The 15,740-nt window shown below is 44.8% G+C and overlaps 1 protein-coding gene across 5 annotated transcripts in view; it reads left to right on the forward strand.

The window, feature by feature from the left end:
* The window catches only part of asb3 (ankyrin repeat and SOCS box containing 3), a 160,503-nt gene that overhangs the window by 1,531 nt on the left and 143,232 nt on the right, over nt 1–15,740 (forward strand). For all 5 annotated transcript variants that reach the window (XM_072507877.1, XM_072507879.1, XM_072507881.1 and 2 more), the window contains exon 2: nt 8,450–8,680. In XM_072507877.1, the coding sequence (XP_072363978.1) occupies nt 8,485–8,680 (196 nt within the window). In that variant the 5' untranslated portion in view covers nt 8,450–8,484. The remainder of the gene's footprint in view (nt 1–8,449; nt 8,681–15,740) is intronic.

A 15,740-nucleotide genomic window follows, 5' to 3' on the forward strand; every position in this document is an offset into this window, starting at 1 on the left:
GGCAACACCAGTGAATTGGTTAGGGACTGTTAACATTTAGGGGGATGTGGTAGCATAGTGGCATTGTCACTGGACTTTAATCCAGCGACCCAGGGAAATGGTTCACTAAAACCCCTTTAGGGAAAGAAATCTGCTGTCCTCACGTGGTCTGACTCTGCACTCTCAGCAATGTGGTTGACTCTTAGCTGCCCCCTGAAATGGCCTAGCAGCAGATCACTACATTCAAGAGCAATTAGGGTTGCATAGAAAATAGGAGTAGGAGGAGGCCATTTGTCCCTCTTGAGCCTGCTCTGCCATTTTTTATGATCATAGAAATTACAGTGCAGAAAGAGGCCATTCAGCCCATCTGAGTCTGCACCGACCCTTGGAATGCGCACCCTACCTAAGCCACAACTACACCTATCCCTGTAACTTAGTAACTCCACCTAACTTTTTTGGACACTAATGGCAATTTAGCATGGTCAATCCACCTAACCTGTACATCTTTGGGCTGTGGGAGGAAACTGTAGCACCTGGAGGAAACCCACGCAGACACGGCGAGAACGTGCAGGCTACACACACAAAATGACACAAGCCGGAAATCGAACCCAGGTCCCTGCTGCTGTGAGGCAGCAGTGCTAACCACTGTGCTGCTGATTATCCAACTCAATAGCCTGTTCCTGCCTCTCTTCACCCGCGCCCCCCCCCCTCCAAATGCCTCCCCATCACATATCCTTTGATACCTTTCGCCCCAAGGGCTATATCTAATTCTTTCTTGAATAAATACAATGTTTTGGCGTCCCCTACTTTTTGTGGTAGCAAATTCCACAGACACACCACTTTCTGAGTGAAGAAATGTCTCATTTCACACCACAGGAAGCCTTTCACATCTTTTGTTCTCTCTGGGAACTGCCATTTGCACTCTTTCCCCTTGGTTTCTGTGGCCATTAGTACCCTGTTTCCTTGGCTCTGACTCACCTTTCAATCTCACTCTACAGTATAAATATTTCCCACTTTCTCTGTCTGTTAGCTTTGACAAAGAGTCATTGGACTCGAAACGTTAGCTCTTTTCTCTCCCTACAGATGCTGCCAGACCTGCTGAGATTTTCCAGCATTTTCTCTTTCGTTTCAGATTCCAGCATCCGCAGTAATTTGCTTTCTACTCGCACCGAAATGGTCTACACCCTGTGACCCCTGGTTCGGAACTCCTTCACCATCGGGAACATCCTTCCTGCATCTACCTGGTCTAGTCCAGTTAGAATATTACAGCTTTCTATCCGATCCGCCCCCTCATTCTGAATGCCAGTGAATATAATCCTAACTGACTGAATCTGTCCTCATATGCCAGTCCCGCCCTCCCATGAATCAATTTGATAAACCTTTGCTGCACTCCCTCTGCAGCAAGAAAAGGATGTGGATGCATGCCTGTGGCATCTGCATCCTGTAAATGAATAGAAAATAAATTTGAATACTAATAAGACTATAGCACAAGATTTCTCTTTTTAAAGAAGCCAAACTTGATTTTTAAAAAAAAATATATATTTTATTGAAGTTTTTCAAACAAAAATTTTCTATTTTTACAACTTAATAATAAAATGTACATTAACCGTTATTTGAATAATATATTAAACTAACAACAAATGAGAAAAAAGTATTACACAAGAAGCAATTATCCACAACTCTCATAAAGAGAGAAAGAAAAACAAAACACAAAATAAACCCCCGCCCCCCTCCCCCCTGGATTGCTGCTGCTGTCTGTTCTGTTTTTCCATTATTGTTCCGCGAGATAGTCAAGAAACTGTTTCCACCGCCTCGTGAACCCCTGAGCCGATCCTCTTAACGCATATTTTATTTGCTCCAGTCTTATGAACCCTGCCATGTCGTTTATCCAGGCCTCCACGCTCGGGGGCTTCGCTTCTTTCCACATAAGTAGAATCCTACGCCGGGCTACTAGGGACGCAAAGGCCAAAACGTCGGCCTCTTTCGCCTCCTGCACTCCCGGTTCTTCTTCTGCAACCCCAAATATAGCTAACCCCCAGCTTGGTTTGACCCGGACCCTCACCACCTTTGAGACCACTCTTGCCACACCCTCCCAGAATTCATGCAGTGCCGGACACGACCAGAACATGTGAGTGTGGTTCGCCGAGCTTCCCGAGCACCTCCCACACCTGTCCTCCACCCCAAAAAACCTGCTCAGTCAATATTCCACAGAATTCATAGAGTGCAAAAGGAGGCCATTCAGCCCATCAAATTCACATCAACCCTCTGAAAGAGCACGTCCCGCTCCATCCTGGAAACCCTGTGTATTGATCATGGCCAATCCACCTAACCTGCACATCTTTGGACTGTGGGAGGAAACTGGAGCACCTGGAGGAAACCCACGCCGACAAAGGGAGACTGTGCAAACTCTACACAGACCCCCAAGGTCATAATCGAACTCTGGTCTCTGGCATTGTGAGGCAGCAGTGCTGAGCAATGAGGGTTAGAAAGAAAGTGCAGGAGAGAACATGGGAGCAGGAATAGGCGATTTAACGCCTCAACCTTGTTCCGTCATTCAGTGACATCGCGGTTGATCTATGGCCTAACTCTACCGGGTGGCACGGAAGCACAGTAGTTAGCATTGTTGCGTCCCATGTTCGATTCCCGGCTTGGGTCACTGAGTGTGTAGAGTCTGCACATACTCCCCGTGTCTGCGTGGGGTTTCTCCGGGTGCTCTGATTTCCTCCCAACGTCCAAAGATGTGCAGGTTAGGTGGATTGGCCATGCTAAAAATTGCCCTTAGTGTCCAAAAAGGTTAGGTGGGGTTACTGGGTTATGGGGATAGGGTGGAAATGTGGGCTTAAGTGGGGTGCTTTTTCCAAGGGCTGGTGCAGACTCGATAGGCCAAATGGCCTCCTCCTGCACTGTAAATTATATGATTCTATATACCTGCCGTTGCCCTATATCATTGAGCCATAGTGCATAGAACAGCCCTTTGGCCCACCTGGCTATACTGACCATCAAATACCAATGTATAGAATCCTTACATTGCAGAAGGAGGCCATTCGACCCATCTAGTCTGTACCGACCCTCTGAAAGAACCCCCAATCTAGGTCCACTTCCCCCGTTCTGGCCCCAGCAATCTACTCCCTTGCCTCCTATAAAAGCTTGGGATACTTCTCATTAGGCTGTGGGGATTTACGCACCTTTATACCCCCTAAAACATCTAATATCCCCTCCTTATTTATGTCGGCTGCAGAACTTCACCGGCCCAACTGAAATCTTCAGCTACCATGTTTTATTGAATACATATGGAAAATATTAATTTAAGACCTCGCCCATGTCCTTTGGCTCCAAGCATTATTGCCTCATGGTCTCTAATGGGCCTCACTCTTTCCCCGGTCAGCTTCTTCTCTTAATATACTTATAAACTGCCTTGGGGTTTTCCTTAATCCTATCTGCCAATGATATTTCGTGGCTGCTCTTTGCTCTCATTTTTTTTTAAGCACCACCCCCAACACACACACTATTCCTGAAGGGCCTCCCCGCTTTTAGTGTTCTATACCTACCATATATTTCCTATTTTTCTTTATCAAACCCTTGATAGCCCTTAATGTCCAGGTTTCCGTGGACTTGCCACCTTTGTCTTTCACTCTTAGAGGAATACATTGGCCCTGAACTCTCTCTATTTCACTTTTAAAAGAGTCTCCTTTTCCAAATGTAGATTTACCTGCAAATAGCTGCTCCCAGTCTAAGTTTGCCAGATCCTGTCGAATGATATTGAAATCGATCTCCCCCCAATTCAGACACTTGATTTCTGGACAATCCTTATCCCTTTCCATAATGACCTTGAAACTTACAGAATTGCCCCCAAAATGCTTGCCTACTGACATTTCAACCACTTTCCTGGCTTAATTTCCTAGGATTAGGCTGAGTACAGCCCCATTGCTAGTTGGATGACCTGCGTACTGGCAGTTATAGCTCTCTTGGATGCACTTTAAAAATTCCACCCCATCTAATCCTTTCACATTAAGGCAATTCTTATTGGCGAAGTTGAGAAATCTCCCGAATATAACCCTATTTTTCTCACACCTCAATGTTATTTGCCTACGTTTTTGCTTGTCCACTTCCCTCTTGACTGTTGTAAGGCCTGTGGTGTAATCCCAGCAAAGTGATCGCCCCTTTTTTTTACTTTTAAACTCCACCCATATGGCCTTATTTGAAGAGTCTTCTCAGACATCCTCTCTCATACTGCAGTTATGATCTCTTTTGTCAATAATGCAATGCCCCCTCATCTCTTGGATCGCCCGCTATTACGACTGAAACCTCTATACCCTGGAATGTTGCCAGTCCTGCCCTTCTTTCAACCATGTCTCAGTGATTGCAACAATATCATATTTCCATCTGCTGATCAACGCTCTTAAGTTCATATGCCCTACCATACAGGCTGCTTGCATTAAAATAAAGGCAATTTAGCCTCCCAATCCTCCAGGTGTCTTATCATGCCCATGACTTCTCTGCCTGTTTGACTGACGTAGTTTTCCTTGTACAATTGACTGAACCTTGCTCCTAGCTATATATCTACTATGTCCCAGCTCCCTATCAAATTAGTTTAAAACCTCCCCAACAGCATGAGCAAACCTCCCAGCAAGGATATTGGACCCGTTCCGGATCAGATGCAAACCCAGATGCTACCCCAGAAACTATCCCAATGATCCAAAAATCTAGAAGCCCTCCCTCCTACACCATCCCTTTAGCCAAGCATTCATCTGTCCTATTTTCCTATTCCTATACCCAGTAGCGCATGGCACCAGAAGTAATACAGAGATTACAACCTTTAATCTGCTACTTAACTCCCTAAATTCCTGTCGCAGGACCTCGTCCCTTTCACCAATGTGTACCACGACCACTCGCTGCTCGCCCTCCTTCAGAATCTCCTGCAGCAGCTCGGCTTCCCTTACAATCGCGTTCCCTATCACTAAAGCTTTCCCAGTCTTTCTCCCCTGCTGTGCAGCATAGCCAAAAATGGTGCCTCAAACATGTCTGTTGCTGCTTTCCCCAGAGAGGCCACCACCCCCCTCCCAAAAGTATCCAACACATAATAGCTGTTTGAGGGAGAGATGACTGCAGGGAACCCGTGCACTACCTGCCTACGCCTACTACTCTTCCTGGTGATCACCCAATGCTTAAGCCTGTGCAACCATTTCTTGTAGTGTGACCAGCTCACTAAACGTGCTACGTACAGTGTCCTCAGCATCATGGATGCTCCATAGTGAGTCTATCTGCAGTACCAGTCACGCAATGCAGTCATTCCGGAACTGGAAACTGCAACAGGCACTGGAAATGTCTCTGATTTCCCCATATACTGCAGGAGGACCATTCCACAGGGCTGAGTTCTCCTGCCATACCCTTGAACTGAGCTCTTAGTTTCTCCTTTAAATTTTGAGTACTCTTAAATTTGGAGAACTGGTTACACAAGGAATTTTCCTCCACTTTAAACACTAGCTCCTCCAAAACTAATGTCCCTGAAAGAGTTATGGAAGGAAAGAAATACCCATCTGATAACAGTCAGCTGCCTCCGTTACCACACGCCACTCTCTGAATACTGACGTCACTTCGGGCTCTGCTGCCGTCTCACCTTGCTGCTTTTGTTCTGGAGTGCTCGCTCAGTCCAGCTGCTTCCTCGGCTCAGCTCCCAATTGTGATCTTACCAACCCTTGAACTCCCTGTTTTCACCCAACTCCAAAGCGTCATCCAACCAAGCGGCACTCACTAAAATGGTTTAAGAATTTCAGAGTTTTAAAATTAACATTCGATCTATATTGACTTGCCATTTGTGGAAGAGAGTTCCATAGTTCCACCACTCTGTGTCTGTCGAGACTATGCTCTCTCATCCTACACCAACCGGCAGAAATAGTTTCCTTCTTACTTATCTCGTCCCCATAGAGCTGCAAGAGCTTCAATCAAGCCAATTCTTAATTCCGGGGAATGCAGCCTTTGTTGACGGAATTTACCCATACAATTCAACCCTTTGAGTCCAGGTGCCAATTTGGTAAACCTATGCTGCACTGCCTGTATCTCCTTCCCAACGTGTGATGCCCAGAACTGCTTGCAGTACTACAGCTGTGGTTGAACCAGGACTGTATACCTGAAGCATGCCTTCTACTTCCTCTACTTTGTAACTAATAAAATCTTTATTAGTGTCAAAAGTAGACTTACATTAACACTGCAATGAAGTTACTGTGAAAATCCCCAAGTCGCCACACAACGGCACCTGTTTGGTATACTGAGGGAGAATTCAGAATGTCCTATTCACCTAACAAGCAAGTCTTTCGGGACTTGTGGGAGGAAACTGGAGCATCCAGAGGAAACCCAGGCAGACACAGGGAGAATGGCAGACTCCACATAGACAGTGACCCAATCTGGGAATCGAACCTTTGTCCCTGGCGCTGTGAAGCAACAATGCTCACCATTTCCGACCATACTGCCCTATAAATATAAAGGCCAGTATTTCCTTCGCCTTCTTGATTATTTTCTGTACATGTTTATGACAGTGCAATGATCGGTGTACCTAGGCTCCCAAATCTCTTGGACCTCTACTGTTTATCCTTATTTCAAGGGGCTGGAGTTTAAGAGTAAGGAAGTCTTGCTGCAACTGTACAAGCTACTGGTGAAACCATATCTGGAGTACCGTGAGCAGTTTTAGACCCCTTATTTAGGGAAAGATATTATTTCATTGGAGGTAGTTCAGAGAAGGTTCACTGGGATGATCCCCATTAAAGGGGGTTTGCCTTATGAGCAAAGGTTAAACAGGTTGGGACTCTACTTATTGGAATTTAGAAGGTTGAGAGGTGATCTCACTGAAACATGTAGGATTCCTAAGGGCCTTGACAGGGTTCTGAGAGGATGGTTCCCTTCATGCGTGAGTCTCCGATCAGAAGGCATAGTCACAGAACAGAGGGGTGCCAATTTAAGACTGAAATTAGGAGGAATCTTTTCTGAGGGTTGAGAGTCTTTGGAACTCCTTTACACAGAGAGATGTGGGGGCAGGGTCTTTGTGTATATTTAAGACTGAGCTAGATGGACTTTTGATCAGTAAGGGAATCCAGGGTTTCAGGGAAAAGGCAGGAAAGTGGAAATGAGGAATGCCGGATCAACCATGATCCTATTGAATGGTGGAGCAGTCTCGCAAGTCCGAACGCCTCCTCCTGTTGCCCATTGTTATAGAATTCAGGATTAAAGACTGTACAAGCAGGTGAACGAACAGTGTTCACTATTTATTGTACTTGCGATTGCGCACACAATTTCTGTGTAAGTTGTGGTAATCAGAAAGACAGAACAGTGAGGTGCCCGCAGTGTATGATCTAGAACCTGTACAAACAGGACTGCATAGTTGCTAGGTGGTTAGCACTGTAGACTCAAAGCACCAGGGGTCTGGGTTCAATTCCGGCCTTGGGTGACTGTGTGGAGTTTGCACATTCTCCCCATGTCTTGCGTGGGATTCGCCTGGGTACTCTGGTTTCCTCCCACAATCCAAAGATGTGCTGGTTAGGTGGATTCGCCATGTTAAATTATCCCTTTGTGTCCAAAGGTTAGGTGGGGTTATGGGGATAGGGCGGGGAGTGGGTCTAGGTAGGGTGCTCTTTCAGAGGGTAGGTGCAGACTCAATGGGCCGAACGGTGTACTGTACTGTACAGATTCTGTGGTTCTATGACAAGAAACTGTGTGTCTCCTTAACCAATAAATGCGAAGAATCCTGATTGATACATGCAGCACCTGAACCGGAAGTGTAAGTTTAAATATTAAATGAAATTACAAATTGTGTATAAGAAATGAAGGAGAGAGGGGAAAAAGCATGGTATGGAAGAGATAAAAGGAAGAGAAAGTTAAAAAAAATTACATTTTTAAAATCCCCCATAATAATTAACATCTGGAAAAATATGATTCCACTGTTGTAAAGGTGAATTTTCAGTGCCAGAGAGTTTGTTCGGTAGTAATTATGACTTATTCTGTCATTAAAAATTCACTTATACTTGAATGGGCAAGTCCTAACTTTTCCTGATGCATTTGATAGCCATCAATCACTTAAGTACCCTAATTACACTTGTACAGTCATCGTAAGTTGCTGTTTGATTCACTCTACTCAGACTAATAGTTAGTGCTGAAGTTATTTTCGCCTGGAAAATCTAGTCCATGATCTTTTCAGACAGGATCCAAAGTTGGAAGGAAACAATCTGCCATTCAAATGCTGGGTGTTTTCTATAGTGCAGAAATACCCATCATTATGTTATCTGAAATTCTGGTGATATACTAATCTTGTAACTCTAGCAATTTTTGCTCCTTCAAAGATACTTTTAGTAAAATGTCTAATCCTAGCTTGTTTATTCTGTCATAATCCTTAGCTTTGTAATGTCAGAGTTGAATAATCGGGTGATGACTATTAAGGCGAATGTGCAGGAGCAGGGTGATATCTCACACTTTCTGACTTCAGATTAATGTCTTGCTTTATTAACTCGGCTCTGGAAAATGGACTTCAGTGAAGCATACTCTAATACCTGCTCAGCTGTTGGATTTGCTGCAAGAAAAGGAAATGTCGAACTTTTGAAAACCTTGATTCAAAAAGGTCATAGTCTTGACATTGCAGACAACCGTGGTTGGTGTCCAATCCATGAAGCTGCAACTCACAAATCTGTGAGATGTTTGAGGCTTTTAATACATGCAGGTACCGTAAATTACTATACACTGTTATTGTTGAAATAAAACCTATTCCTGTCACAAGCTCTGAGCCTAAGTAACTGCTTATACATTACATTATAGTTGCAATCATTCTGTTTGTGTCATCCTAGTAAAAGATTGAAAAGGAGGATTTAATAAATTCAGACTTTATTTAATTCAGTTGAGGCAGTCTAATTACTGGATCTCAAATTAACCTTTTAAACTATTTGAGCTTGACAGAGATGTAATCATCAGGTAAAGACTGCGCTGACAGCAATTTTCACACAGATCAAATTGGTTTCCCTTCACTTGGTGTACACACCAAGATGGTTCCTGTGACCCCTTTTTATACCTAAAAAGATGTGTCACCCCACCTTGGCCAGCTTTTCTGGAAATAGTGAATTGGTCAGTAATGTTGTACGGATTAATCTAATTGATTCTGGCTAATTGTACACATTGCCTTAAACTTAAGTCAGTGGGTATGCTTCCAACCTCATCCCGAAGCTTCAGACTTTCAGGGAACCCATTGTTAAAACCAAGGCTTACTCAGTCAAGGCCAGTGTGTTCCTGATGCAAAAGGATCCTATGGAATTCAGGCTTTCTCTTTCCCAGACTTTTGTGACAGAAGTTTTAATCCTTAAATAGAGGTGTTAATGGAAAAGTACAGATTTATAAGAACTACGAGCAGGAGTAGGCCATCTGGCCCCTCGAGCCTGCTCCACCATTCAATGAGATCATGGCTGATCTTTTGTGGACTCAGCTCCACTTTCCGGCCCGAACACCATAACCCTTAATCCCTTTATTCTTCAAAAAACTATCTATCTTTATCTTAAAAACATTGAATGAAGGATCCTCTACTGCTTCACTGGGCAAGGAATTCCATAGATTCACAACCCTTTGGGTGAAGACGTTCCTCCTAAACTCAGTCCTAAATCTACTTCCCCTTATTTTGAGGCTTTGCCCCCTAGTTCTGCTTTCACCCGCCAGTGGAAACAACCTGCCCGCATCTATCCTATCTATTCCCTTCATAAGCTTATATGTTTCTATAAGATCCCCCCTCACCCTTCTAAATTCCAACGAGTACAGTCCCAGTCTACTCAACCTCTCCTCGCAATCCAACCCCTTCAGCTCTGGGATTAACCTAGTGAATCTCCTCTGCACACCCTCCAGTGCCAGTACGTCTTTTCTCAAGTAAGGAGACCAAAACTGTACACAATACTCCAGGTGTGGCCTCACTAACACCTTATACAATTGCAGCAGAACCTCCCTAGTCTTAAACTCCATCGCTCTAGCAATGAAGGACTAAATTCCATTTGCCTTCTTAATCACCTGTTGCACCTGTAAACCAACTTTTTGCGACTCATGCACTAGCACACCCAGGTCTCTCTGCACAGCAGCATGTTTTTATATTTTATCATTTAAATAATAATCCCTTTTGCTGTTATTCCTACCAAAATGGATAACCTCACATTTGTCAACATTGTATTCCATCTGCCAGACCCTAGCCCATTCACTTAGCCTATCCAAATCCCTCTGCAAACTTCCAGTATCCTCTGCACTTGTTGCTTTACCACTTATCTTAGTGTCGTCTGCAAACTTGGACACATTATCCTTGGTCCCCAACTCCAAATCATCTATGTAAATTGTGAACAGTTGTGGGCCCAACACTGATCCCTGAGGGACACCACTAGCTACTGATTGCCAACCAGAGAAACACCCATTAATCCCCACTCTTTGCTTTCTATTAATTAACCAATCCTCTATCCATGCTACTACTTTCCCCTTAATGCCATGCATCTTTATCTTATGCAACAACCTTTTGTGTGGCACCTTGTCAAAGGCTTTCTGGAAATCCAGATATACCACATCCATTGGCTCCCCATTATCTACCGCACTGTTAATGTCCTCAAACAATTCCACTAAATTAGTTAGGCTCGACCTGCCCTTTATGAACCCATGCTGCGTCTGCCCAATGGGACAATTTCCATCCAGATACCTCGCTATTTCTTCCTTTATGATAGATTCCAGCATCTTCCCTACTACCGAAGTTAAGCTCACTGGCCAATAATTACCTGCTTTCTGCCTACCTCCTTTTTTAAACAGTGGTGTCACGTTTGCTAATTTCCAATCCGCCGGGACCACCCCAGAGTCTAGTGAATTCTGGGAAATTATCACTAGTGCATTTGCAATTTCCCTAGCCATCTCTTTTAGCACTCTGGGATGCATTCCATCAGGTCCAGGAGACTTGTCTACCTTTAGCCCCATTGCCCATCACTACCTCCTTGGTGATAACAATCCTCTCAAGGTCCTCACCTGTCATAGCCTCATTTCCATCAGTCACTGGCATGTTATTTGTGTCTTCCACTGTGAAGACCGACCCAAAAAACCTGTTCAGTTCCTCCACCATTTCCTCATCTCCCATTATTAAATCTCCCTTCTCATCCTCGAAACGACCAATATTTACCTTAGCCACTCTTTTTTGTTTTATGTATTTGTAGAAACTTTTACTATCTGTTTTTATATTCTGAGGAAGTTTACTCTCATACTCTATCTTACTCTTCTTTATAGCTTTTTTAGTAGCTTTCTGTTGCCCCCTAAAGATTTCCCAGTCCTCTAGTCTCCCACTGATCTTTGCCACTTTGTATGCATTTTCCTTCAATTTGATACTCTCCCTTATTTCCTTAGATATCCACGGTCGATTTTCCCTCTTTTTACCATCCTTCCTTTTTGTTGGTATAAACCTTTGCTGAGCACTGTGAAAAATCACTTGGAAGGTTCTCCACTGTTCAACTGTTTCACTATAAAGTCTTTGCTCCCAGTCTACCTTAGCTAGTTCTTCTCTCATCCCATTGTAATCTCCTTGTTTAAGCACAAAACACTAGTGCTTGATTTTACCTTCTCACCCTCCATCTGTATTTTAAATTCCACCATATTGTGATCGCTCCTTCCGAGAGGATCCCTAACTATGAGATCCTGAATCAATCCTGTCTCATTACACAGGACCAGATCTAGGACCGCTTGTTCCCTCGTAGGTTCCATTACATACTGTTCTAGGAAACTATCGCGGATACATTCTATAAACTCCTCCTCAAGGCTGCCTTGACCGACCTGGTTAAACCAATCAACATGTAGATTAAAATCCTCCATGATAACTGCTGTACCATTTCTACATGCATCTGTTATTTCTTTGTTTATTGCCTGCCCCACCATAATGTTACTATTTGGTGGCCTATAGATTACTCCTATCAGTGACTTTTCCGCCTTACTACTCCTGATTTCCACCCTAATGGATTCAACCTTATCCTCCATAGCACCGATGTCATCCCTTACTGTTGCCCGGATGTCATCCTTAAATAACAGAGCTACACCACCTCCCTTACCATCCACTCTGTCCTTCCGAAAAGTTTGATACCCTCGGATATTTAACTCCCAGTCGTGACCATCCTTTAACCACTAAATCATAGTCATTCACGATGATTTACGCCATCAACTCATTTACCTTATTCCGAATACTACGAGCATTCAGGTAAATGTACACTTATGTTGGCTTTTTTACCTCTGTCCTGAATCTTAACACCTCGATCAGTAACCTCTCCTAAGTTATATTTCCTCTTAACCTTTCTTCTAATTTTCCTTGTCGTTGAACCCATATCTTCATGTAACAACCTGCTGCGTTGCTTACCATTAATGTTTTCACTTCCCGTTTTATTACTTTTAGTATTCCTGGTCCTATTCACTGAGCTCCCCTCAGTCACTGTACCTTGTACTGTCGCCTTTTTTGATTTTTGACTATGGCTTCTCTGCCTTACACTTTCCCCCTTACTGCCTTTTATTTCTGTCCCTGTTTTACTACCGTCCAACTTCCTGCATCGGTTCCCACCCCCCTGCCACATTAGTTTAAACTCTCCCCAACAGCTCTAGCAAAAAAAACCCCTCGGACATCGGTTCCAGTCCTGCCCAGGTGCAGACTGTCCGGTTTGTACTGGACCCACCTCCCCAGAACCGGTTCCAATGTCCCAGGAATTTGAATCCCTCCCTCTTGCACCATCTCTCGAGCCACGCATTCATCCTCTCTATCCTGACATTCCTACTCTGACTAGCTCGTGGCACTGGTAGCAATCCTGAGATTACTACCTTTTGAGGTCCTACTTTTTAGTTTAACTCCTAGCTCCCTAAATTCAGCTTGTAGGACCTCGTCCCGTTTTTTACCTCGATCGTTGGTATAGGTAAAAAAACAGAATGTCCTGCAGCCACTCCGAGACATCCTTGACCCTTGCACCAGGGAGGCAACATACCATCCTGGAGTCTCGATTGCGTCCGCAGAACCGCCTGTCTATTCCCCTTACAATTGAGTCCCCTATCACAATAGCCCTGCCATTCTTCTTCCTGCCCAGCTGCGCAGCAGAGCCAGCCACGGTGCCATGAGCCTGGCTGCTGCTGCCTTCCCCTGGTGAGCCATCTCCCTCAACAGTATCCAAAGCGGTATATCTGTTTTGCAGGGAGATGACCGCAGAGGACACCTGCACTGCCTTCCTACTCTTGCTCTGTCTTTTGGTCACCCATTTTCTATCTCCCTCAGTACCTTTCACCTGCGGTGTGACCAACTCACTAAACATGCTATCCACGACATCCTCAGCATTGCGGATGCTCCAAAGTGAGTCCGTCCGCAGCTCCAGAGCCGTCAAGCGGTCTAACAGGAGCTGCAGCTGGACACACTTCTTGCACAGTGGACCCTGAGCTCCCACATTGCACACGAGGAGCATGACACGGGTCTGAGATCTCCTGCCATGTCTGAAACCTTCGGTTAACTTCAACAATTACAATTTCCCCCCCAAAATTAAACAAGTAAATAAATAACAAAGAAAAAAATAAAATAAATGTACCAATGAAAAGAAACAGAAAAACAGAAACACTACTTACCAGTCACTTACCAGGGATAAAAAGCGCTTCCTCCCCAACCAGCTTTGAATTCCCACCTAGATTCAAATTCCCAAACTCACTCTTGGTTCTGTCTCACTCTGGCCGTATCTTCTCTGGCTTACTGGGAGAACTCATTGGGAGTGAGTTTACAAGTTGCTCTTTTTAAACTGTCCTGAATTGACTCCCCTCCCCCACCTGCTTTTAGATCAAGGTAAATTTAAGTGACTGACACTTAACTGCCAACCAGTTATGTGAGTGGGTGGGGCAGCCCTTGTTAACCCACACTGCACAATACTAGCTTAATTTAAATTAATTTAAACTCCTGAAATTTAAAACTGGAAATTTGATCATTAGTTATTTATCCATCAATTGTAGGTTAAGTGGATCACTTCTTCTGATACAAATATCTGTTGCTAGTTGGTGATTACTTCAAAGTACTATATTAAGTTAGCTTCTTTCAAAAAGGTTTGCATTGTCAGCATGGCTTCCTTTTTTGTTCACATGTTAGTACAAATTAAGCAAGCACACTAAACGCTAAAATCCCAAATCTAGGTCGGCTTGCACTATGTACAGACTGTGATATCTTTTGCAATCCTGAATACCTTTTGGAAGAAGACAGAAGGTTGTCACTTTACATTGAAATAAAATTAGGAAAACACAGACTTTATTCTCGACCAAATAGAAGTAGCTGGCACACGAGGACGAAGAGTTTACCCTACTTGGGGCATCTGCCCACAGCCCCTCCTCAATCTCTTCCCCCAGCTCCTCCTCCCATTTTCCCTTCAGCTCCTCGACCATCGTCTCCCCCTCATCTCTCATTTCCCTATATATATCTGACACCCTACCATCACCCACCCATGCCGAAATCACTCTGTCCTGGATCTCTTGCGCCGGGAGCTGTGGAAATTCCCTCACCTGCTGCCTCACAAATGCCCTCACTTGCATATAGCGAAATGCATTCCCAGGTGGCAACCCATATTTTTCTGTCAGTGCTCCCAGACTCGCGAACGTCCCTTCTAAGAACAAGTCCTTAAATTCCGCAATTCCTGCTCGCTGCCAAGATTTAAATCCCCCATCTATCCTTCCCGGGACGAACCTATGGTTGTTCCTTATCGGGGACCACACTGAGGCACCCGTCACTCCCTTATGTTGTCTCCACTGCCCCCAAATTTTCAGTGTTGCCACCACCACTGGACCTGTGGTGTACTTTTTCGGGGAGAACGGTAAAGGCGCTGTCGCTAATGCTTGCAGGCAGGTTCCCCTACAGGACGCCATCTCTAGTCTTTTCCACACCGCTCCCTCCCCTTCCCCCATCCACTTGCATACCATTGATGTATTGGCGGCCCAATAATAGTCACTTAAGCTCGGCAGTGCCAGTCCCCCCCCTATCCCTGCTACGCTGCAGAAACCCCCTCTTCACTCTTGGGGTCTTCCCAACCCACACAAAGCTCATAACGCTCTTATCTACTTTTTTGAAAAAAGCCTTGGTAATCATCACAGGGAGGCACTGGAACACAAAAAGAAATCGCGAAGGACCACCATTTTGACCGCCTGCACCCTGCCCGCCAGTGACGGGCACCATGTCCCATCTCCTAAAATCCTCTTCCATCTGCTCCACCAATCTTCCTAAATTAAGCTTATGCAAGGTTCCCCAGTTCCTGGCTATCTGGAGCCCTAGGTACCGAAAATCCCTTGTTACTCTCCTCAGCGGCAAATCATCTATTCCCCTGCTCTGTTCCCCAGGGTGCATCACAAACAGCTCACTCTTCCCCATATTCAATTTATATCCTGAAAATTCCCCAAACTCCCTGAGTGTCTGCATTATCTCTGGCATCCCCTCCACTGGGTCCGCGACATACAGCAACAAATCATCCGCGTATAATGACACCCGGTGTTCTTCTCCTCCCCTAAGTACTCCCCTCCACTTCCTAGAGCCCCTCAGCGCTATGGCCAGTGGCTCAATTGCCAACGCAAACTATATCGGGGACAGGGAACACCCCTGTCTTGTCCCTCTATATAGACGGAAGTAGTCAGATCTCTGCCTGTTTGTGATCACACTTGCCACCGGGACCCGATATGAAAACTGAACCCACCCAATAAACCCCTCTCCAAATCCAAATCTCCTCAACACTTCCCACAGGTAATCC

Source organism: Scyliorhinus torazame, chromosome 1, assembly GCF_047496885.1.
Source record: "Scyliorhinus torazame isolate Kashiwa2021f chromosome 1, sScyTor2.1, whole genome shotgun sequence".
Lineage (NCBI taxonomy): Eukaryota > Metazoa > Chordata > Chondrichthyes > Carcharhiniformes > Scyliorhinidae > Scyliorhinus > Scyliorhinus torazame.